Source organism: Scylla paramamosain, chromosome 10, assembly GCF_035594125.1.
Source record: "Scylla paramamosain isolate STU-SP2022 chromosome 10, ASM3559412v1, whole genome shotgun sequence".
Taxonomy (NCBI): Eukaryota; Metazoa; Arthropoda; class Malacostraca; order Decapoda; family Portunidae; genus Scylla; species Scylla paramamosain.
In genome coordinates, this window is record NC_087160.1 from 22,709,293 (window position 1) to 22,733,331 (window position 24,039).

The 24,039-nt window shown below is 36.6% G+C and overlaps 2 protein-coding genes across 5 annotated transcripts; both read left to right on the forward strand.

Annotated features, from left to right (window-relative positions):
* Positions 1 to 571: 571 nt before the first annotated feature.
* Positions 572 to 14,160, forward strand: LOC135104375 (uncharacterized). Of its 3 annotated transcripts, XM_064011739.1 has the most exons (5): positions 572 to 1,894; positions 5,462 to 5,813; positions 6,475 to 6,653; positions 10,225 to 10,262; positions 13,830 to 14,160. In XM_064011739.1, exons 1-3 carry the CDS (start codon positions 1,677 to 1,679, stop codon positions 6,643 to 6,645), a joined length of 741 nt encoding a protein of 246 aa, XP_063867809.1. In that variant the 5' UTR covers positions 572 to 1,676; the 3' UTR covers positions 6,646 to 6,653; positions 10,225 to 10,262; positions 13,830 to 14,160. The 3 variants fall into 3 exon arrangements, with proteins under 3 accessions (XP_063867809.1, XP_063867808.1, XP_063867810.1); XM_064011738.1 differs by lacking the exons at positions 10,225 to 10,262; positions 13,830 to 14,160 and having other exon boundaries at positions 6,475 to 6,757; XM_064011740.1 differs by lacking the exons at positions 10,225 to 10,262; positions 13,830 to 14,160 and having other exon boundaries at positions 572 to 1,885; positions 6,475 to 6,757.
* Positions 14,161 to 17,649: 3,489 nt separating this feature from the next.
* LOC135103990 (uncharacterized) lies at positions 17,650 to 23,521 on the forward strand. 2 transcript variants are annotated; one of them, XM_064010851.1, is made up of 3 exons: positions 17,650 to 18,693; positions 22,253 to 22,604; positions 23,279 to 23,521. In XM_064010851.1, the coding sequence occupies exons 1-3, from the start codon at positions 18,476 to 18,478 to the stop codon at positions 23,447 to 23,449; spliced, it is 741 nt and encodes a 246-aa protein (XP_063866921.1). In that variant the 5' UTR covers positions 17,650 to 18,475; the 3' UTR covers positions 23,450 to 23,521. The 2 variants fall into 2 exon arrangements, with proteins under 2 accessions (XP_063866921.1, XP_063866922.1); XM_064010852.1 differs by having other exon boundaries at positions 17,650 to 18,684.
* Positions 23,522 to 24,039: the final 518 nt, after the last annotated feature.

Consider the following 24,039-nt stretch of genomic DNA (forward strand, 5'->3'; position numbering starts at 1 on the left):
CTTCGTACAAATGCACTGGTGTGTGTACGTGTGTGTGAGTGTTATTGCTAGTTATCTCTCTCTCTCTCTCTCTCTCTCTCTCTCTCTCTGTCAGGAGTTGCACAGGTCTTCAAGGGTATTTTTACGGTTTTAGTGACAGATTAACAACATTTCTACATTAATAACAGGAGAAACACCATTGAAAACCCTGATAATCATCTTTATAGCTTTGAAAAACAGTCATGAGGAGAGAGAGAGAGAGAGAGAGAGAGAGAGAGAGAGAGAGAGAGAGTAGGAGCCAGGGTTGCCAGGTCTGCGGCAGTATTCCCGCGCACTTTTACTCCAAAAAGAGCCCAAACCCGCGGACTCCACCCTCCAAAAGAGACCAAAAAGAGCCCAATATTTTATGAATAATATGCATGTTGTGTTAAAAACGAGAAAGGTAGAAAACGAGACATACTTTATTTAAACCTATAATAATAATAATGATAATAATAATAATAATAATAATAATAATAATAGTGATAGTAGTAGTAGTAGTAATTGTTGTTGTTGTAGTAGTAGTAGTAGTAGTAACAGCAATAATAAAGAGTATTGTCAGTACTTTCGTCTATTATCAATGAATATTCACTTTTTCCAATGTCACAACACATTTCCTTCAGCATACACGGTGCTAACACTTTGTTTACGAGTGCCGTGCATTTTGTCCTATGTAAGGATATATCCTTACCAGAAACATCTTTTACTAGCTCACCCATGTGATCGATTGTCCTGACGCTTGAATGACAAGCAATGTGAGCTGCTAACTTCAGCTCAGCAACTTTTGCATCACTAGTGACTTTTGTTCTTGATAACCCTGATTGAAACAGAGTCCTCATGTTAGAAAATGGAGCAGCATTTTTCTCATGCTTTGCTGTTAGACCATGCTTGATAAGGTCACTGTGATGGGCTCTGATCACAGTTTTGCAAAATTTGCAGGATGCATGAGTATCATCGCCGGGTATACTCCTTATCCACGTCTTGAGCCCGTCCTCTTGTTCCCACTCTTTACAGTATCTTTTGCTGTATTTCGACCACTTGCTCATGTTCACTTGAGCGTACACACGTATGCACGTGGCCTGTATCCAGTATACTTGTATCTCCTCCAGGCAGGCTGAGGCAGCTATGAGGCTGAGAATAAACTGGCTGTGTTTCAGTGTGTGTGCTGTGAGGTGAATGTGGAAATTATGGGTGCGGCATGCAGGTGTTCAGGATGGGTGTCCTACAGTCTTAATGAGGTCATGCGGCCCCAGTAGTAATCCCCTTAGGGAGAGGGGAGACTTGTTCACACCCTTCTGCTGGCTGACCTGGCGCCATTCCTTAACATATGAGTGAGTCTACTCCCTGATTTGGTATGTCGGGAAGGCAAGAGTATATTATATATTTTCAAATATAAGTAGCCCAGAAAATAGCCCAACTGCGGTAAAAAGAGCCCAAAAAGCGCCAAACCGCGGAAACCATATTTTTCACGCCCAATACCAGGAACGACTCTGGTAGGAGCATTTCAGTTGAGCCTATTCTGCCCTGGTTCGTGTTTGCTGCGGTGACACGGTGCCGCACTGAGTGAAGATTGCGTTTATAATCACTTATCGGTGGAGTGGGGAAAGGAGAGTCAGGAAGTGAGGATATTTATATTATTTGACATATTATTTGATAGCATGTCAACTTTTGTGTGTGTGTGTGTGGGTGGGTGTTGGATCAGTGACAGGTGGCGCTGGGGAGTTACCACGGCGAGCGGCTGGCTGGCTGCAGTGTTTTGGTCAGCACTGGTCAATCTTGCCCTACACGCTCTATTAACTAGTGTTTCCGTCTTCCCGACACCTTCTTCCTGCACCAAGCACCGTCAAGCATCACCAGAGAGGCACGAGTACGTAAGGTGAGTCTAGCGGGGCCAATCTCTCCTCAGTCAGCCTTACTGCCTTCACAACACCCTAATCCTCCCTGTAGTGTCTTGTATTCGTTTATTTAGGATTCATTATTCGTTATTTAGTTTTTTTAGGGGTTAATTATTTATATTTAGGTTTTGTTTACGTCTGAGTCTGGAAAGAGTTGGAAATTTATTCAAATATTTAATGTTCGCTAATATGTAAACAAGCCCTCAGCTGTGTTATTAGCCATTATTTGCCTCGTCTCTCACTTATTGTAAGCCTAACATATCACAAGATGGATCCACATGTCTAGCCTTCATATCCGCTGGTCAGATATATCCGTCATTGCCTGGTTTTGGTGTTATATAGGAATAAATAAGGCAACATGGCCGCCGGCTCCCCCACTGAGGTCGCCCCCGAGGGCCGTCATGATGGACTGGCACCTGTTCCGGCTTGTTGGTTCCAATATTTTTTTAAATTTTTCTGAATTAATTTATTTGGCTTGTATAGTAAGATTTTATGGTTTCTAAAAATATTTCGTTGCTTTTGAAGTGTTTTTCTTGCTTCAGTTAAGTAAATGTGCTGAATCTGGTGGTGTTTTTTATGTAAATAAGGGGCAGTTTGTACGGTGAAATTTACCCAGCCTGGTTTTTGGCTTTTTTATTTGAGGCTTTAATGAAGATTTTATTGCTTCAAAAAATCGTTTATGATTTTTAAAGTATGTTGCGTTCCTGTTGAGTTAAGTATGTGGAATTTGATAGGCTTATTGTCCCGTTGAAAGTGGTGATTTTGTCATTTTTTAGCTTCTTTATTTTTTTATTGTAGCTTGTAACTAAGTGTGCATTATTTTAAAAAATAGTTCAGATTTTTTAAAATGTTTTTTTACCAGTGTAAAGTGGAATAGGTGGACTTTTCAGTGTTTTTAATGGAGTGAAAATTTCCAACACTTTTTCCATATTTCACATAATATTTCTTTATAACTACTGAGACTGGAGGTGTTTTGATATTGTGAATATTAATTAAAGTAATTGTCAAGTCAGAATATATAATGCATTCGAGCCTAGCTTCATTTTTTCTATGGGTCAATTTCAAAATGAAATACATTACGTACGTATGGCAGCGGGGCGCCGGCACCTCGCCTGTGACGTCATCAAGGATTCGGGACTCTGTCTGCTCCAGTGTCTCCTCAATATTTACCGTAATTTCCAGTGTTTTCCAAGTGTTTCCAGCTGTTTCTAAAGTCAGGCGTGTAGATAGTTGTAGTAGAAGGAAGAAAATAAGAGAAATGAAAGAGGAGAAGGAAGAAATAAAAAGAAATGGAGGAGGAGGCAAAACAAGTAAACAATATTTAGCTTAGTTTCCCTTTCTGCGCTGCAGTTCTCTGTAATATTTGGTGTGTTTTGGGTGTTTTATGTGTTTAGGATGTATGTAGGAATATTGTGGGGTGTTTAGAGTGTGTTTAGAGTGGTGTTTAGGTGTGTTTTGGGTGTATATTTGCTGTTATCATTGTGTTTTGGGTGAATTTTGGGTGTTTTAAATGTGGTTTAGGATGTTTTTAGTTATATTGTAAGTGGTTTGAGTCGTGTGGGGTGTTTTGAGTATATTGTGGGATGTTTCTGTGTGTTATGGGTGTGTTTGGGGGTATATTGAGGTGTAGTGAGTTTGTTTTGGGTTTATTTTCTGTTTTAAGTGTTTCGGTGAGTTTGGGTGTGTGTGTCGGGTCTTTTGAGGTGTATTTGATTGTGTGGAAGTAGTTTTGGGTCTTTAAGGGTGTGTTTGTGGCGTGTTTGTGGTGTTGAGTGGTGCTTTAAGTGTGTTTTGGATGTTTTGATGTGTTTTGGGTGTGTTTGATGAGTTTTGGGGTGTTGTAGTGTATTTTGGGTGTTTTAAATCTTTTGAGTGTGTTTGGATGAGTTTTAGGTATATTGGGGTGCTTTGAGTGTGTTTTGGATAAACTTCGCCTGATTGGGGTGGGTTATTTGGATATTTTTAGATGTTACAGGGTGTTTTCAGTGAATATTCAATATTTGGTTGTGTTTAGGTGAGTGTAGTGGGTATTTTGGGGTGTTGTGATGTGTTTTGGTTGTGTTTTGGATGTTTTGAGTGTATTTTGAGTGTTTTGGTAAGTTTTGTTGCATGTAGGGATGTTGAGTGTTTTATATATATATATATATATATATATATATATATATATATATATATATATATATATATATATATATATATATAATAGGAAGGCAATGAGAAGAGGGACAAAAGAACACGGGATGCACTGCCTGTGTTCATACCGGGATCTGATGTCAGTTCTTGTGAAGGGCCAGAATGCATATTCCTGAAGTCTGGAAGGAGTCGTCCCCCAGCCTGTATGGACACTAGGCTGTAGCTCCAAAACTAACTGTAGGATTCTCTCTAAAATAGTCTCATTGAGATTCTTGCACAAAATTACCTATACGTAACTTAATCTAACCTAACCTAACCGCTACAAGAGTAAATGGGCCGAAACATTACCAGACTTCAGGAATATGCCTCCAGAGGGATACAGGTTAAGGTCGCTTCACACACATCAGTGCCGTATTCGTTCCATGCTGTTCAGTGCTTCAGTGTCAGTAAAAAAAAAATTCATCATTTTGGAATTCAGCGGAAGCATTTACACACGTCCGGCGAAGTACCGTGTTTTGACAGAAGTGATTGTTACGTCTCCGTTCCGTGAAATGGAATATCGTCGTCACTGGTATTTTAAAAATTTTCACGGATGTCGGACAAGTGTTTGAAATAAAATAGAAGAAATTGAAATGGTGATAAATACTCTTTTTAATTGATGTAATTAATCACATTGTACATTATACTTACCACAACACACCACATCACACCACACCACATCATAACACACCACACCATACCACAGCACACCACACATCACTGAGCAATGTCATCAAACAGTTTTTGGACATTCTTAAGTACTGGAAAATTTTTGTTTCATCATTAATTAATTCCTTGCACAGAGTAGCAAAATCTCCTTCAGTTTCTCTTTTTCTTCCACGTTTCATGTACCCACTTTTCTTTTCTTTATTTTTTGTTAAGCAAGCATCTTGCTCTTCATGAAGAATTATGACAATCATAGCCAACTCCACGTCTGAAAGGGATATGTGTGCATAGACGTCACGAAAGCGACATGGATATCACTGACACTATACGATACTAATACGGCACTGAGAGGTGTGAAACCACCTTTGAGTGTACTATTCAAATAGTGTGCCCACTATCTGCCAATTTCACTGGGACAAAAGCACAATTAGGTGATTGTTAAGAAGAAGATCAAAAATAATAATAATAATAATAATAATAATAATAATAATAATAATAATAATAATAATAATATAATAAAAGGAGTTAAGCCATCTATATAGTTAGCTAGATTGATATTATCATTATTATTGTTATCATCATTATTACATATCAAGTTATTGTGACATTATTATTAATAATATATTATTATTATTATTATTATTATTATTATTATTATTATTATTATTATTATTATTATTGTTATTATTATTATCATTATCATATTTCAGCTATCCAACATCAGAACAGTATATGAATATCGCAAATGCTGTTTTGACATCATTTCCTGCCATCCTGAGAAACAGTGATCTCGAGGAGCATGAATTGCAGCTGCAATGGAAATTGCGCATCCAGCGCAAGTTTCAGAATTCAAGAAAGAGGCAGGATTCCTCAGTGACTGAGGTGACGTCAAGGAAAAAGAAGATCCCTTGCATAGCGCCAAAAGAGACTACGTGTCCACTGATGTATGGAGTAAAGGCTTACCTTCCACCAAGGCCCCATTCAGAAGATGATGAGTCATTAGAGAGACATAGACAGTGGCTTGCTCTACATTGGATGAAGAAAGATCCCGAGTTAGATAAGGTATGTGATATTTGTACGCTTGATTTATCTTTTTTATATTTCAGAGACTTCTTTACTGGTGTTGTTTAAAAATACCTGCTCTTATGTAAGCAATTTCAATGGTACTGGTGGATAGCCACTGAAAAATTATGCTTGTATATATATATATATATATATATATATATATATATATATATATATATATATATATATATATATATATATATATATATATGAGGGAGAGAGGGAGGCTGGCGGGACAGTCAACTTATAAAAACTAATTTTACTTTAATGATTTCCCTCAGGCTGAACGCCTCATGCAGTTGACACTCTCTGAGAGACGCAGAAAAATAAATCAATGGGAACATTCTTCTAGCAGAAATCCTGAACTTGTACCCGTGGATTCAGACTTTTGATGGCATAAGTGTGTATATATGTACACTTTATGGATTTTGCTACATATTGTTACTAATTTTCAACTTTATTTGTAGGGCTATAATGTATATAGCTATTTATATTTCATAGTAGGTAATTGATATTTAACTACTGGTACTTCCATTCTCCCTCTCAGGCTCAGAGGCCTCAGTGACGGGAGATAAGCACTCATAACTAAGAACAGTTATTACAGATGCTCATCTCTGTAACCTTCACATATAATTATTTGATGCTTATATCTTTACAGATAATGAAGGAGTTCCTGAGATTAGAACCACAAGCGGATGAACCAGACCCAAGAGTAGCAGTTTTGAAAGGGCTGGAGAAATATAGGCTCCCAATAATTGCCATTCTCAAAAAAAGAAAAGCAGTTCCTCTGTATATGGAAACCTTACTTGAAGCTAAATCCCCACGATGAAAGTCAATGTGAGTAATGTCTAGTTCAATTTGTTCATTTCAGTAGCTGGTACCAATTTAATATATGTATCTTTTCATCATTAGCAATGCATCTTTCACTTTTATAAGCTTAGTATTCATGAAACTATGCTGCATGCAAAAACCAAACATATGATATATATATATATATATATATATATATTTTTTTTTTTTTTTTTTTTTTTTTTTTAATGCCTTTTTTACCTTTTTTTTTTCATTTCTCTATGTTATTGCAAGTGATAAGTGAAGCTTCTTTATTACTGTTCTGAGCATTTCTGTAGATTTGTTTAGTTAGTATATCCCATAGAAATACTCATTTTCTTTTTTTGTGTGGCTTTAAAGGATTAATGGTGACATATGGATATGATCTGGGTTAAAAGCTTGTACAAATAAGGTTAAATTTCTATTTTTGCACTTGTTGTTTCCCTAAGTTTCTTAAAAGTACTGTGATATAATGATTAGCAGTGGACTAATTAATTATTCTTTACAGGGTCTGTAACTCCTTACATTTAATTTATGTTAACTTTACTTACATATTTTTTCCTTTAGTTTATGAATGGGAGGAAGGTTTAATATTCATATCTTAAGAGATGCTTACTTTCTTTTCCGCATTGCAAGTTTTAGTGATTAATACTAACAAATGTGTATTATTTACTTAATGGCTTGTTAAAGCAGGTTGTTTTTGTGTTGCTTTTTTTTTTTTTTCTCATGCTAGGATGAAGTGTTACTAATGGAGTTTATTTTTTACATATGTTTTATATATCATTACAGTTTTGAGGGGAGCTTTCTGTTAAATGTTCAAGTGAAAAGCATATTATAGTATAGATGATAAAAATTATAGTGTTTATTTTTTTTATTTTTTTTTTTTTAATGCAATGAAATGTAGGGAACATTTAATTGTATATGAATATATTGAATTTATTACCTATTCTCTCCATAACCTTGAGACAGCAGTAGCTAGCTGCTAGTATTAAAGATACTAATGATTCATCATCTGCCTAAGAAAGACTAACTAATTAGTCATTTAATTGACTAACCTATGATCCACTTTACTAATGTGGTTAGTAGAAGCAGTGAACAGTACGAAGGCATTAGTCAGATATATTTGAGTAAGACCATACTCAGGTTGAGTGCTCAGTTAGTCACAAATTGACTAACATTATGTTAGTCACTGTGACTAATGCTCCCACTCGTTCTAGACCCCATGGGTTTTACTAAAAAAAGTTAGTCAACACGACTAACTTTGGTTTTGTGTGATATATAAAGGTACTAGGCCTTGCTGGCGCCCGAGAGTGTAAGAAAGGCGGGAAAAGTGAGTGGCGAGTGTGTGGGGCGACACTGTACCCTCCCCACGGTTTTGGAGGACAAAGTGAAAGATGGAGGCGGAAGGAAGGGCCAGTGAGCTGCGTATGCTTCACCTCTGAGTGGACGTAGGGGAAAAAAAAAAAATGACACGTTTCGGAAATAACTTGTATCATAAGTAGAGAACGTGCATCCCTTAAGCAGCCGCGCATTGCAAGGCCACGAGAGTACGTGGTATGATCGCAAGTGATACGTCCGGAAATCAGCGTTTAATTGCGTGTGTCTTAATAGAAAAAAATAGCTGATTTCCAAATTATACATCAAAGTATGACCTCGTCTAGTTCAGAAGAGTCCTTCGTATAAATGCACTGGTGTGTGTACGTGTGTGTGAGTGTTATTGCTAGTTATCTCTCTCTCTCTCTCTCTCTCTCTCTCTCTCTCTCTCTCTCTCTCTCTCTCTCTCTCTCTCTCTCTCTCTGTCAGGAGTTGCACAGGTCTTCAAGGGTATTTTTACGGTTTTAGTGACAGATTAACAACATTTCTACATTAATAACAGGAGAAACACCATTGAAAACCCTGATAATCATCTTTATAGCTTTGAAAAACAGTCATGAGGAGAGAGAGAGAGAGAGAGAGAGAGAGAGAGAGAGAGAGAGAGAGAGAGAGAGAGAGAGTAGGAGCCAGGGTTGCCAGGTCTGCGGCAGTATTCCCGCGCACTTTTACTCCAAAAAGAGCCCAAAACCCGCGGACTCCACCCTCCAAAAGAGCCCAAAAAGAGCCCAATATTTTATGAATAATATGCATGTTGTGTTAAAAACGAGAAAGGTAGAAAACGAGACATACTTTATTTAAACCTATAATAATAATAATGATAATAATAATAATAATAATAATAATAATAGTGATAGTAGTAGTAGTAGTAGTAATTGTTGTTGTTGTGGTAGTAGTAGTAGTAGTAACAGCAATAATAAAGAGTATTGTCAGTACTTTCGTCTATTATCAATGAATATTCACTTTTGCCAATGTCACAACACATTTCCTTCAGCATACACGGTGCTAACACTTTGTTTACGAGTGCCGTGCATTTTGTCCTATGTAAGGATATATCCTTACCAGAAACATCTTTTACTAGCTCACCCATGTGATCGATTGTCCTGACGCTTGAATGACAAGCAATGTGAGCTGCTAACTTCAGCTCAGCAACTTTTGCATCACTAGTGACTTTTGTTCTTGATAACCCTGATTGAAACAGAGTCCTCATGTTAGAAAATGGAGCAGCATTTTTCTCATGCTTTGCTGTTAGACCATGCTTGATAAGGTCACTGTGATGGGCTCTGATCACAGTTTTGCAAAATTTGCAGGATGCATGAGTATCATCGCCGGGTATACTCCTTATCCACGTCTTGAGCCCGTCCTCTTGTTCCCACTCTTTACAGTATCTTTTGCTGTATTTCGACCACTTGCTCATGTTCACTTGAGCGTACACACGTATGCACGTGGCCTGTATCCAGTATACTTGTATCTCCTCCAGGCAGGCTGAGGCAGCTATGAGGCTGAGAATAAACTGGCTGTGTTTCAGTGTGTGTGCTGTGAGGTGAATGTGGAAATTATGGGTGCGGCATGCAGGTGTTCAGGATGGGTGTCCTACAGTCTTAATGAGGTCATGGGGCCCCAGTAGTAATCCCCTTAGGGAGAGGGGAGACTTGTTCACACCCTTCTGCTGGCTGACCTGGCGCCATTCCTTAACATATGAGTGAGTCTACTCCCTGATTTGGTATGTCGGGAAGGCAAGAGTATATTATATATTTTCAAATATAAGTAGCCCAGAAAATAGCCCAACTGCGGTAAAAAGAGCCCAAAAAGCGCCAAACCGCGGAAACCATATTTTTCACGCCCAATACCAGGAACGACTCTGGTAGGAGCATTTCAGTTGAGCCTATTCTGCCCTGGTTCGTGTTTGCTGCGGTGACACGGTGCCGCACTGAGTGAAGATTGCGTTTATAATCACTTATCGGTGGAGTGGGGAAAGGAGAGTCAGGAAGTGAGGATATTTATATTATTTGACATATTATTTGATAGCATGTCAACTTTTGTATGTGTGTGTGTGGGTGGGTGTTGGATCAGTGACAGGTGGCGCTGGGGAGTTACCACGGCGAGCGGCTGGCTGGCTGCAGTGTTTTGGTCAGCACTGGTCAATCTTGCCCTACACGCTCTATTAACTAGTGTTTCCGTCTTCCCGACACCTTCTTCCTGCACCAAGCACCGTCAAGCATCACCAGAGAGGCACGAGTACGTAAGGTGAGTCTAGCGGGGCCAATCTCTCCTCAGTCAGCCTTACTGCCTTCACAACACCCTAATCCTCCCTGTAGTGTCTTGTATTCGTTTATTTAGGATTCATTATTCGTTATTTAGTTTTTTTAGGGGTTAATTATTTATATTTAGGTTTTGTTTACGTCTGAGTCTGGAAAGAGTTGGAAATTTATTCAAATATTTAATGTTCGCTAATATGTAAACAAGCCCTCAGCTGTGTTATTAGCCATTATTTGCCTCGTCTCTCACTTATTGTAAGCCTAACATATCACAAGATGGATCCACATGTCTAGCCTTCATATCCGCTGGTCAGATATATCCGTCATTGCCTGGTTTTGGTGTTATATAGGAATAAATAAGGCAACATGGCCGCCGGCTCCCCCACTGAGGTCGCCCCCGAGGGCCGTCATGATGGACTGGCACCTGTTCCGGCTTGTTGGTTCCAATATTTTTTTTTATTTTTCTGAATTAATTTATTTGGCTTGTATAGTAAGATTTTATGGTTTCTAAAAATATTTCGTTGCTTTTGAAGAGTTTTTCTTGCTTCAGTTAAGTAAATGTGCTGAATCTGGTGGTGTTTTTTATGTAAATAAGGGGCAGTTTGTACGGTGAAATTTACCCAGCCTGGTTTTTGGCTTTTTTATTTGAGGCTTTAATGAAGATTTTATTGCTTCAAAAAATCGTTTATGATTTTTAAAGTATGTTGCGTTCCTGTTGAGTTAAGTATGTGGAATTTGATAGGCTTATTGTCCCGTTGAAAGTGGTGATTTTGTCATTTTTTAGCTTCTTTATTTTTTTATTGTAGCTTGTAACTAAGTGTGCATTATTTTAAAAAATAGTTCAGATTTTTTAAAATGTTTTTTTACCAGTGTAAAGTGGAATAGGTGGACTTTTCAGTGTTATTAATGGTGTGAAAATTTCCAACACTTTTTCCATATTTCACATAATATTTCTTTATAACTACTGAGACTGGAGGTGTTTTGATATTGTGAATATTAATTAAAGTAATTGTCAAGTCAGAATATATAATGCATTCGAGCCTAGCTTCATTTTTTCTATGGGTCAATTTCAAAATGAAATACATTACGTACGTATGGCAGCGGGGCGCCGGCACCTCGCCTGTGACGTCATCAAGGATTCGGGACTCTGTCTGCTCCAGTGTCTCCTCAATATTTACCGTAATTTCCAGTGTTTTCCAAGTGTTTCCAGCTGTTTCTAAAGTCAGGCGTGTAGATAGTTGTAGTAGAAAAAGAAAATAAGAGAAATGAAAGAGGAGAAGGAAGAAATAAAAAGAAATGGAGGAGGAGGCAAAACAAGTAAACAATATTTAGCTTAGTTTCCCTTTCTGCGCTGCAGTTCTCTGTAATATTTGGTGTGTTTTGGGTGTTTTATGTGTTTAGGATGTATGTAGGAATATTGTGGGGTGTTTAGAGTGTAATTTGGTGGTGTTTAGGTGTGTTTTGGGTGTATATTTGCTGTTATCATTGTGTTTTGGGTAAATTTTGGGTGTTTTAAATGTGGTTTAGGATGTTTTTAGTTATATTGTAAGTGGTTTGAGTCGTGTGGGGTGTTTTGAGTATATTGTGGGATGTTTCTGTGTGTTATGGATGTGTTTGGGGGTATATTGAGGTGTAGTGAGTTTGTTTTGGGTTTATTTTCTGTTTTAAGTGTTTCGGTGAGTTTGGGTGTGTGTGTCGGGTCTTTTGAGGTGTATTTGATTGTGTGGAAGTAGTTTTGGGTCTTTAAGGGTGTGTTTGTGGCGTGTTTGTGGTGTTGAGTGGTGCTTTAAGTGTGTTTTGGATGTTTTGATGTGTTTTGGGTGTGTTTGATGAGTTTAGGGGTGTTGTAGTGTATTTTGGGTGTTTTAAATCTTTTGAGTGTGTTTGGATGAGTTTTAGGTATATTGGGGTGCTTTGAGTGTGTTTTGGATAAATTTCGCGTGATTGGGGTGGGTTATTTGGATATTTTTAGATGTTACAGGGTGTTTTGAGTGAATATTCAATATTTGGTTGTGTTTAGGTGAGTGTAGTGGGTATTTTGGGGTGTTGTGATGTGTTTTGGTTGTGTTTTGGATGTTTTGAGTGTATTTTGAGTGTGTTTTGGTAAGTTTTGTTGCATGCAGGGATGTTGAGTGTTATATATATGTATATATATATATATATATATATATATATATATATATATATATATATATATATATATATATATATATATATATATAATAGGAAGGCAATGAGAAGAGGGACAAAAGAACACGGGATGCACCGCCTGTGTTCATACCGGGATCTGATGTCAGTTCTTGTGAAGGGCCAGAATGCATATTCCTGAAGTTTGGAAGGAGTCGTCCGCCAGCCTGTATGGACACTAGGCTGTAGCTCCAAAACTAACTGTAGGATTCTCTCTAAAATAGTCTCATTGAGATTCTTGCACAAAATTACCTATACGTAACTTAATCTAACCTAACCTAACCGCTACAAGAGTAAATGGGCCGAAACATTACCAGACTTCAGGAATATGCCTCCAGAGGGATACAGGTTAAGGTCGCTTCACACACATCAGTGCCGTATTCGTTCCATGCTGTTCAGTGCTTCAGTGTCAGTAAAAAAAAAATTCATCATTTTGGAATTCAGCGGAAGCATTTACACACGTCCGGCGAAGTACCGTGTTTTGACAGAAGTGATTGTTACGTCTCCGTTCCGTGAAATGGAATATCGTCGTCACTGGTATTTTAAAAATTTTCACGGATGTCGGACAAGTGTTTGAAATAAAATAGAAGAAATTGAAATGGTGATAAATACTCTTTTTAATTGATGTAATTAATCACATTGTACATTATACTTACCACAACACACCACATCACACCACACCACATCATAACACACCACACCATACCACAGCACACCACACATCACTGAGCAATGTCATCAAACAGTTTTTGGACATTCTTAAGTACTGGAAAATTTTTGTTTCATCATTAATTAATTCCTTGCACAGAGTAGCAAAATCTCCTTCAGTTTCTCTTTTTCTTCCACGTTTCATGTACCCACTTTTCTTTTCTTTATTTTTTGTTAAGCAAGCATCTTGCTCTTCATGAAGAATTATGACAATCATAGCCAACTCCACGTCTGAAAGGGATATGTGTGCATAGACGTCACGAAAGCGACATGGATATCACTGACACTATACGATACTAATACGGCACTGATAGGTGTGAAACCACCTTTGAGTGTACTATTCAGATAGTGTACCCGCTATCTGCCAATTTCACTGGGACAAAAGCACAATTAGGTGATTGTTAAGAAGAAGAACAACAATAATAATAATAATAATAATAATAATAATAATAATAATAATAATATAATAAAAGGAGTTAAGCCATCTATATAGTTAGCTAGATTGATATTATCATTATTATTGTTATCATCATTATTACATATCAAGGTATTGTGACATTATTATTAATAATATATTATTATTATTATTTTTATTAGTATTATTATTATTATTATTATTATTATTATTATTGTTATTATTATTATCATTATCATATTTCAGCTATCCAACATCAGAACAGTATATGAATATCGCAAATGCTGTTTTGACATCATTTCCTGCCATCCTGAGAAACAGTGATCTCGAGGAGCATGAATTGCAGCTGCAATGGAAATTGCGCATCCAGCGCAAGTTTCAGAATTCAAGAAAGAGGCAGGATTCCTCAGTGACTGAGGTGACGTCAAGGAAAAAGAAGATCCCTTGCATAGCGCCAAAAGAGACTACATGTCCACTGATGTATGGAGTAAAGGCTTACCTTCCACCAAGGCCCCATTCAGAAGATGATGAGTCATTAGAGAGACATAGACAGTGGCTTGCTCTACATTGGATGAAGAAAGATCCTAAGTTAGATAAGGTATGTGATATTTGTACGCTTGATTTATCTTTTTTATATTTCAGAGACTTCTTTACTGGTGTTGTTTAAAAATACCTGCTCTTATGTAAGCAATTTCAATGGTACTGGTGGATAGCCACTGAAAAATTATGCTTGTATATATATATATATATATATATATATATATATATATATATATATATATATATATATATATATATATATATATATATATATATATATTATATATATATATATATATATATATATATATATATATATATATATATGAGGAAGAGAGGGAGGCTGGCGGGACAGTCAACTTATGAAAACTAATTTTACTTTAATGATTTCCCTCAGGCTGAACGCCTCATGCAGTTGACACTCTCTGAGAGACGCAAAAAAATAATCAATGGGAACATTCTTGTAGCAGAAATCCTGAACTTGTACCCGTGGATTCAGACTTTTGATGGCATAAGTGTGTATATATGTACACTTTATGGATTTTGCTACATATTGTTACTAATTGTCAACTTTATTTGTAGGGCTATAATGTATATAGCTATTTATATTTTATAGTAGGTAATTGATATTTAACTACTGGTACTTCCATTCTCCCTCTCAGGCTCAGAGGCCTCAGTGACGGGAGATAAGCACTCATAACTGAGAACAGTTATTGCAGATGCTCATCTCTGTAACCTTCACATATAATTATTTGATGCTTATATCTTTACAGATAATGAAGGAGTTCCTGAGATTAGAACCACAAGCGGATGAACCAGACCCAAGAGTAGCAGTTTTGAAAGGGCTGGAGAAATATAGGCTCCCAATAATTGCCATTCTCAAAAAAAGAAAAGCAGTTCCTCTGTATATGGAAACCTTACTTGAAGCTAAATCCCCACGATGAAAGTCAATGTGAGTAATGTCTAGTTCAATTTGTTCATTTCAGTAGCTGGTACCAATTTAATATATGTATCTTTTCATCATTAGCAATGCATCTTTCACTTTTATAAGCTTAGTATTCATGAAACTATGCTGCATGCAAAAACCAAACATATGATATATATATATATATATATATATATATATATATATATATATATATATATATATATATATATATATATATATATATATATATATATATATATATATATATATATATTTTTTTTTTTTTTTTAATGCCTTTTTTACCTTTTTTTTTTCATTTCTCTATGTTATTGCAAGTGATAAGTGAAGCTTCTTTATTACTGTTCTGAGCATTTCTGTAGATTTGTTTAGTTAGTATATCCCATAGAAATACTCATTTTCTTTTTTTGTGTGGCTTTAAAGGATTAATGGTGACATATGGATATGATCTGGGTTAAAAGCTTGTACAAATAAGGTTAAATTTCTATTTTTGCACTTGTTGTTTCCCTAAGTTTCTTAAAAGTACTGTGATATAATGATTAGCAGTGGACTAATTAATTATTCTTTACAGGGTCTGTAACTCCTTACATTTAATTTATGTTAACTTTACTTACATATTTTTTCCTTTAGTTTATGAATGGGAGGAAGGTTTAATATTCATATCTTAAGAGATGCTTACTTTCTTTTCCGCATTGCAAGTTTTAGTGATTAATACTAACAAATGTGTATTATTTACTTAATGGCTTGTTAAAGCAGGTTGTTTTTGTGTTGCTTTTTTTTTTTTTCTCATGCTAGGATGAAGTGTTACTAATGGAGTTTATTTTTTACATATGTTTTATATATCATTACAGTTTTGAGGGGAGCTTTCTGTTAAATGTTCAAGTGAAAAGCATATTATAGTATAGATGATAAAAATTATAGTGTTTATTTTTTTTTATTTTTTTTTTTTTTAATGCAATGAAATGTAAGGAACATTTAATTGTATATGAATATATTGAATTTATTACCTATTCTCTCCATAACCTTGAGACAGCAGTAGCTAGCTGCTAGTATTAAAGGTACTAAAGATTCATCATCTGCCTAAGAAAGACTAACTAATTAGTCATTTAATTGACTAACCTATGATCCACTTTACTAATGTGGTTAGTAGAAGCAGTGAACAGTACGAAGGCATTAGTCAGATATATTTCAGTAAGACCATACTCAGGTTGAGTGCTCAGTTAGTCACAAATTGACTAACATTATGTTAGTCACTGTGACTAATGCTGCCACTCGTTCTAGACCCCATGTGTTTTACTAAGAAAAGTTAGTCAGCACGACTAACTTTGGTTTTGTGTGATATATAAAGGTACTAGTCCTTGCTGGCGCCCGAGAGTGTAAGAAAGGCGGGAAAAGTGAGTGGCGAGTGTGTGGGGCGACACTGTACCCTCCCCACGGTTTTGGAGGACAAAGTGAAAGATGGAGGCGGAAGGAAGGGCCAGTGAGCTGCGTATGCTTCACCTCTGAGTGGACGTAGGGGAAAAAAAAAAATGACACGTTTCGGAAATAACTTGTATCATAAGTAGAGAACGTGCATTGCAAGCCGCGCATTGCAAGGCCACGAGAGTACGTGGTATGATCGCAAGTGACACGTCCGGAAATCAGCGTTTAATTGCGTGTGTCTTAATAGAAAAAAATAGCTGATTTCCAAATTATACATCAAAGTATGACCTCGTCTAGTTCAGAAGGGTCCTTCGTATAAATGCACTGGTGTGTGTATGTGTGTGTGAGTGTTTTTGCTAGTTATCTCTCTCTCTCTCTCTCTCTGTCAGGAGTTGCACAGGTCTTCAAGGGTATTTTTACGGTTTTAGTGACAGATTAACAACATTTCTACATTAATAACAGGAGAAACACCATTGAAAACCCTGATAATCATCTTTATAGCTTTGAAAAACAGTCATGAGGAGAGAGAGAGAGAGAGAGAGAGAGAGAGAGAGAGAGAGAGAGAGAGAGAGAGAGAGTAGGAGCCAGGGTTGCCAGGTCTGCGGCAGTATTCCCGCGCACTTTTACTCCAAAAAGAGCCCAAAACCCGCGGACTCCACCCTCCAAAAGAGCCCAAAAAGAGCCCAATATTTTATGAATAATATGCATGTTGTGTTAAAAACGAGAAAGGTAGAAAACGAGACATACTTTATTTAAACCTATAATAATAATAATGATAATAATAATAATAATAATAATAATAATAGTGATATTAGTAGTAGTAGTAGTAATTGTTGTTGTTGTGGTAGTAGTAGTAGTAGTAACAGCAATAATAAAGAGTATTGTCAGTACTTTCGTCTATTATCAATGAATATTCACTTTTGCCAATGTCACAACACATTTCCTTCAGCATACACGGTGCTAACACTTTGTTTACGAGTGCCGTGCATTTTGTCCTATGTAAGGATATATCCTTACCAGAAACATCTTTTACTAGCTCACCCATGTGATCGATTGTCCTGACGCTTGAATGACAAGCAATGTGAGCTGCTAACTTCAGCTCAGCAACTTTTGCATCACTAGTGACTTTTGTTCTTGATAACTCTGATTGAAACAGAGTCCTCATGTTAGAAAATGGAGCAGCATTTTTCTCATGCTTTGCTGTTAGACCATGCTTGATAAGGTCACTGTGATGGGCTCTGATCACAGTTTTGCAAAATTTGCAGGATGCATGAGTATCATCGCCGGGTATACTCCTTATCCACGTCTTGAGCCCGTCCTCTTGTTCCCACTCTTTACAGTATCTTTTGCTGTATTTCGACCACTTGCTCATGTTCACTTGAGCGTACACACGTATGCACGTGGCCTGTATCCAGTATACTTGTATCTCCTCCAGGCAGGCTGAGGCAGCTATGAGGCTGAGAATAAACTGGCTGTGTTTCAGTGTGTGTGCTGTGAGGTGAATGTGGAAATTATGGGTGCGGCATGCAGGTGTTCAGGATGGGTGTCCTACAGTCTTAATGAGGTCATGGGGCCCCAGTAGTAATCCCCTTAGGGAGAGGGGAGACTTGTTCACACCCTTCTGCTGGCTGACCTGGCGCCATTCCTTAACATATGAGTGAGTCTACTCCCTGATTTGGTATGTCGGGAAGGCAAGAGTATATTATATATTTTCAAATATAAGTAGCCCAGAAAATAGCCCAACTGCGGTAAAAAGAGCCCAAAAAGCGCCAAACCGCGGAAACCATATTTTTCACGCCCAATACCAGGAACGACTCTGGTAGGAGCATTTCAGTTGAGCCTATTCTGCCCTGGTTCGTGTTTGCTGCGGTGACACGGTGCCGCACTGAGTGAAGATTGCGTTTATAATCACTTATCGGTGGAGTGGGGAAAGGAGAGTCAGGAAGTGAGGATATTTATATTATTTGACATATTATTTGATAGCATGTCAACTTTTGTGTGTGTGTGTGTGGGTGGGTGTTGGATCAGTGACAGGTGGCGCTGGGGAGTTACCACGGCGAGCGGCTGGCTGGCTGCAGTGTTTTGGTCAGCACTGGTCAATCTTGCCCTACACGCTCTATTAACTAGTGTTTCCGTCTTCCCGACACCTTCTTCCTGCACCAAGCACCGTCAAGCATCACCAGAGAGGCACGAGTACGTAAGGTGAGTCTAGCGGGGCCAATCTCTCCTCAGTCAGCCTTACTGCCTTCACAACACCCTAATCCTCCCTGTAGTGTCTTGTATTCGTTTATTTAGGATTCATTATTCGTTATTTAGTTTTTTTAGGGGTTAATTATTTATATTTAGGTTTTGTTTACGTCTGAGTCTGGAAAGAGTTGGAAATTTATTCAAATATTTAATGTTCGCTAATATGTAAACAAGCCCTCAGCTGTGTTATTAGCCATTATTTGCCTCGTCTCTCACTTATTGTAAGCCTAACATATCACAAGATGGATCCACATGTCTAGCCTTCATATCCGCTGGTCAGATATATCCGTCATTGCCTGGTTTTGGTGTTATATAGGAATAAATAAGGCAACATGGCCGCCGGCTCCCCCACTGAGGTCGCCCCCGAGGGCCGTCATGATGGACTGGCACCTGTTCCGGCTTGTTGGTTCCAATATTTTTTTTAATTTTTCTGAATTAATTTATTTGGCTTGTATAGTAAGATTTTATGGCTTCTAAAAATATTTCGTTGCTTTTGAAGTGTTTTTCTTGCTTCAGTTAAGTAAATGTGCTGAATCTGGTGGTGTTTTTTATGTAAATAAGGGGCAGTTTGTACGGTGAAATTTACCCAGCCTGGTTTTTGGCTTTTTTATTTGAGGCTTTAATGAAGATTTTATTGCTTCAAAAAATCGTTTATGATTTTTAAAGTATGTTGCGTTCCTGTTGAGTTAAGTATGTGGAATTTGATAGGCTTATTGTCCCGTTGAAAGTGGTGATTTTGTCATTTTTTAGCTTCTTTATTTTTTTATTGTAGCTTGTAACTAAGTGTGCATTATTTTAAAAAATAGTTCAGATTTTTTAAAATGTTTTTTTACCAGTGTAAAGTGGAATAGGTGGACTTTTCAGTGTTTTTAATGGTGTGAAAATTTCCAACACTTTTTCCATATTTCACATAATATTTCTTTATAACTACTGAGACTGGAGGTGTTTTGATATTGTGAATATTAATTAAAGTAATTGTCAAGTCAGAATATATAATGCATTCGAGCCTAGCTTCATTTTTTCTATGGGTCAATTTCAAAATGAAATACATTACGTACGTATGGCAGCGGGGCGCCGGCACCTCGCCTGTGACGTCATCAAGGATTCGGGACTCTGTCTGCTCCAGTGTCTCCTCAATATTTACCGTAATTTACAGTGTTTTCCAAGTGTTTCCAGCTGTTTCTAAAGTCAGGCGTGTAGATAGTTGTAGTAGAAGGAAGAAAATAAGAGAAATGAAAGAGGAGAAGGAAGAAATAAAAAGAAATGGAGGAGGAGGCAAAACAAGTAAACAATATTTAGCTTAGTTTCCCTTTCTGCGCTGCAGTTCTCTGTAATATTTGGTGTGTTTTGGGTGTTTTATGTGTTTAGGATGTATGTAGGAATATTGTGGGGTGTTTAGAGTGTGTTTTGGTGGTGTTTAGGTGTGTTTTGGGTGTATATTTGCTGTTATCATTGTGTTTTGGGTGAATTTTGGGTGTTTTAAATGTGGTTTAGGATGTTTTTAGTTATATTGTAAGTGGTTTGAGTCGTGTGGGGTGTTTTGAGTATATTGTGGGATGTTTCTGTGTGTTATGGGTGTGTTTGGGGGTATATTGAGGTGTAGTGAGTTTGTTTTGGGTTTATTTTCTGTTTTAAGTGTTTCGGTGAGTTTGGGTGTGTGTGTCGGGTCTTTTGAGGTGTATTTGATTGTGTGGAAGTAGTTTTGGGTCTTTAAGGGTGTGTTTGTGGCGTGTTTGTGGTGTTGAGTGGTGCTTTAAGTGTGTTTTGGATGTTTTGATGTGTTTTGGGTGTGTTTGATGAGTTTTGGGGTGTTGTAGTGTATTTTGGGTGTTTTAAATCTTTTGAGTGTGTCTGGATGAGTTTTAGGTATATTGGGGTGCTTTGAGTGTGTTTTGGATAAACTTCGCGTGATTGGGGTGGGTTATTTGGATATTTTTAGATGTTACAGGGTGTTTTCAGTGAATATTCAATATTTGGTTGTGTTTAGGTGAGTGTAGTGGGTATTTTGGGGTGTTGTGATGTGTTTTGGTTGTGTTTTGGATGTTTTGAGTGTATTTTGAGTGTGTTTTGGTAAGTTTTGTTGCATGTAGGGATGTTGAGTGTTATATATATATATATATATATATATATATATATATATATATATATATATATATATATATATATATATATATATAATGGGAAGGCAATGAGATGAGGGACAAAAGAACATGGGATGCACCGCCTGTGTTCATACCGGGATCTGATGTCAGTTCTTGTGAAGGGCCAGAATGCATATTCCTGAAGTCTGGAAGGAGTCGTCCGCCAGCCTGTATGGACACTAGGCTGTAGCTCCAAAACTAACTGTAGGATTCTCTCTAAAATAGTCTCATTGAGATTCTTGCACAAAATTACCTATACGTAACTTAATCTAACCTAACCTAACCGCTACAAGAGTAAATGGGCCGAAACATTACCAGACTTCAGGAATATGCCTCCAGAGGGATACAGGTTAAGGTCGCTTCACACACATCAGTGCCGTATTCGTTCCATGCTGTTCAGTGCTTCAGTGTCAGTAAAAAAAAAATTCATCATTTTGGAATTCAGCGGAAGCATTTACACACGTCCGGCGAAGTACCGTGTTTTGAAAGAAGTGATTGTTACGTCTCCGTTCCGTGAAATGGAATATCGTCGTCACTGGTATTTTAAAAATTTTCACGGATGTCGGACAAGTGTTTGAAATAAAATAGAAGAAATTGAAATGGTGATAAATACTCTTTTTAATTGATGTAATTAATCACATTGTACATTATACTTACCACAACACACCACATCACACCACACCACATCATAACACACCACACCATACCACAGCACACCACACATCACTGAGCAATGTCATCAAACAGTTTTTGGACATTCTTAAGTACTGGAAAATTTTTGTTTCATCATTAATTAATTCCTTGCACAGAGTAGCAAAATCTCCTTCAGTTTCTCTTTTTCTTCCACGTTTCATGTACCCACTTTTCTTTTCTTTATTTTTTGTTAAGCAAGCATCTTGCTCTTCATGAAGAATTATGACAATCATAGCCAACTCCACGTCTGAAAGGGATATGTGTGCATAGACGTCACGAAAGCGACATGGATATCACTGACACTATACGATACTAATACGGCACTGATAGGTGTGAAACCACCTTTGAGTGTACTATTCAGATAGTGTACCCACTATCTGCCAATTTCACTGGGACAAAAGCACAATTAGGTGATTGTTAAGAAGAAGAACAACAATAATAATAATAATAATAATAATAATAATAATAATAATAATAATAATATAACAAAAGGAGTTAAGCCATCTATATAGTTAGCTAGATTGATATTATCATTATTATTGTTATCATCATTATTACATATCAAGGTATTGTGACATTATTATTAATAATATATTATTATTATTATTTTCATTATTATTATTATTATTATTATTATTATTATTATTATTGTTATTATTATTATCATTATCATATTTCAGCTATCCAACATCAGAACAGTATATGAATATCGCAAATGCTGTTTTGACATCATTTCCTGCCATCCTGAGAAACAGTGATCTCGAGGAGCATGAATTGCAGCTGCAATGGAAATTGCGCATCCAGCGCAAGTTTCAGAATTCAAGAAAGAGGCAGGATTCCTCAGTGACTGAGGTGACGTCAAGGAAAAAGAAGATCCCTTGCATAGCGCCAAAAGAGACTACGTGTCCACTGATGTATGGAGTAAAGGCTTACCTTCCACCAAGGCCCCATTCAGAAGATGATGAGTCATTAGAGAGACATAGACAGTGGCTTGCTCTACATTGGATGAAGAAAGATCCCGAGTTAGATAAGGTATGTGATATTTGTACGCTTGATTTATCTTTTTTATATTTCAGAGACTTCTTTACTGGTGTTGTTTAAAAATACCTGCTCTTATGTAAGCAATTTCAATGGTACTGGTGGATAGCCACTGAAAAATTATGCTTGTATATATATATATATATATATATATATATATATATATATATATATATATATATATATATATATATATATATATATATATATATATATATATATGAGGGAGAGAGGGAGGCTGGCGGGACAGTCAACTTATGAAAACTAATTTTACTTTAATGATTTCCCTCAGGCTGAACGCCTCATGCAGTTGACACTCTCTGAGAGACGCAAAAAAATAATCAATGGGAACATTCTTCTAGCAGAAATCCTGAACTTGTACCTGTGGATTCAGACTTTTGATGGCATAAGTGTGTATATATGTACACTTTATGGATTTTGCTACATATTGTTACTAATTGTCAACTTTATTTGTAGGGCTATAATGTATATAGCTATTTATATTTTATAGTAGGTAATTGATATTTAACTACTGGTACTTCCATTCTCCCTCTCAGGCTCAGAGGCCTCAGTGACGGGAGATAAGCACTCATAACTAAGAACAGTTATTGCAGATGCTCATCTCTGTAACCTTCACATATAATTATTTGATGCTTATATCTTTACAGATAATGAAGGAGTTCCTGAGATTAGAACCACAAGCGGATGAACCAGACCCAAGAGTAGCAGCTTTGAAAGGGCTGGAGAAATATAGACTCCCAATAATTGCCATTCTCAAAAAAAGAAAAGCAGTTCCTCTGTATATGGAAACCTTACTTGAAGCTAAATCCCCACGATGAAAGTCAATGTGAGTAATGTCTAGTTCAATTTGTTCATTTCAGTAGCTGGTACCAATTTAATATATGTATCTTTTCATCATTAGCAATGCATCTTTCACTTTTATAAGCTTAGTATTCATGAAACTATGCTGCATGCAAAAACCAAACATATGATATATATATATATAATATATATATATATATATATATATATATATATATATATATATATATATATATATATATATATATATATATATATATATATATATATATATATATATATATATATATATATATATATATTTTTTTTTTAATGCCTTTTTTACCTTTTTTTTTTTTATTTCTCTATGTTATTGCAAGTGATAAGTGAAGCTTCTTTATTACTGTTCTGAGCATTTCTGTAGATTTGTTTAGTTAGTATATCCCATAGAAATACTCATTTTCTTTTTTTGTGTGGCTTTAAAGGATTAATGGTGACATATGGATATGATCTGGGTTAAAAGCTTGTACAAATAAGGTTAAATGTCTATTTTTGCACTTGTTGTTTCCCTAAGTTTCTTAAAAGTACTGTGATATAATGATTAGCAGTGGACTAATTAATTATTCTT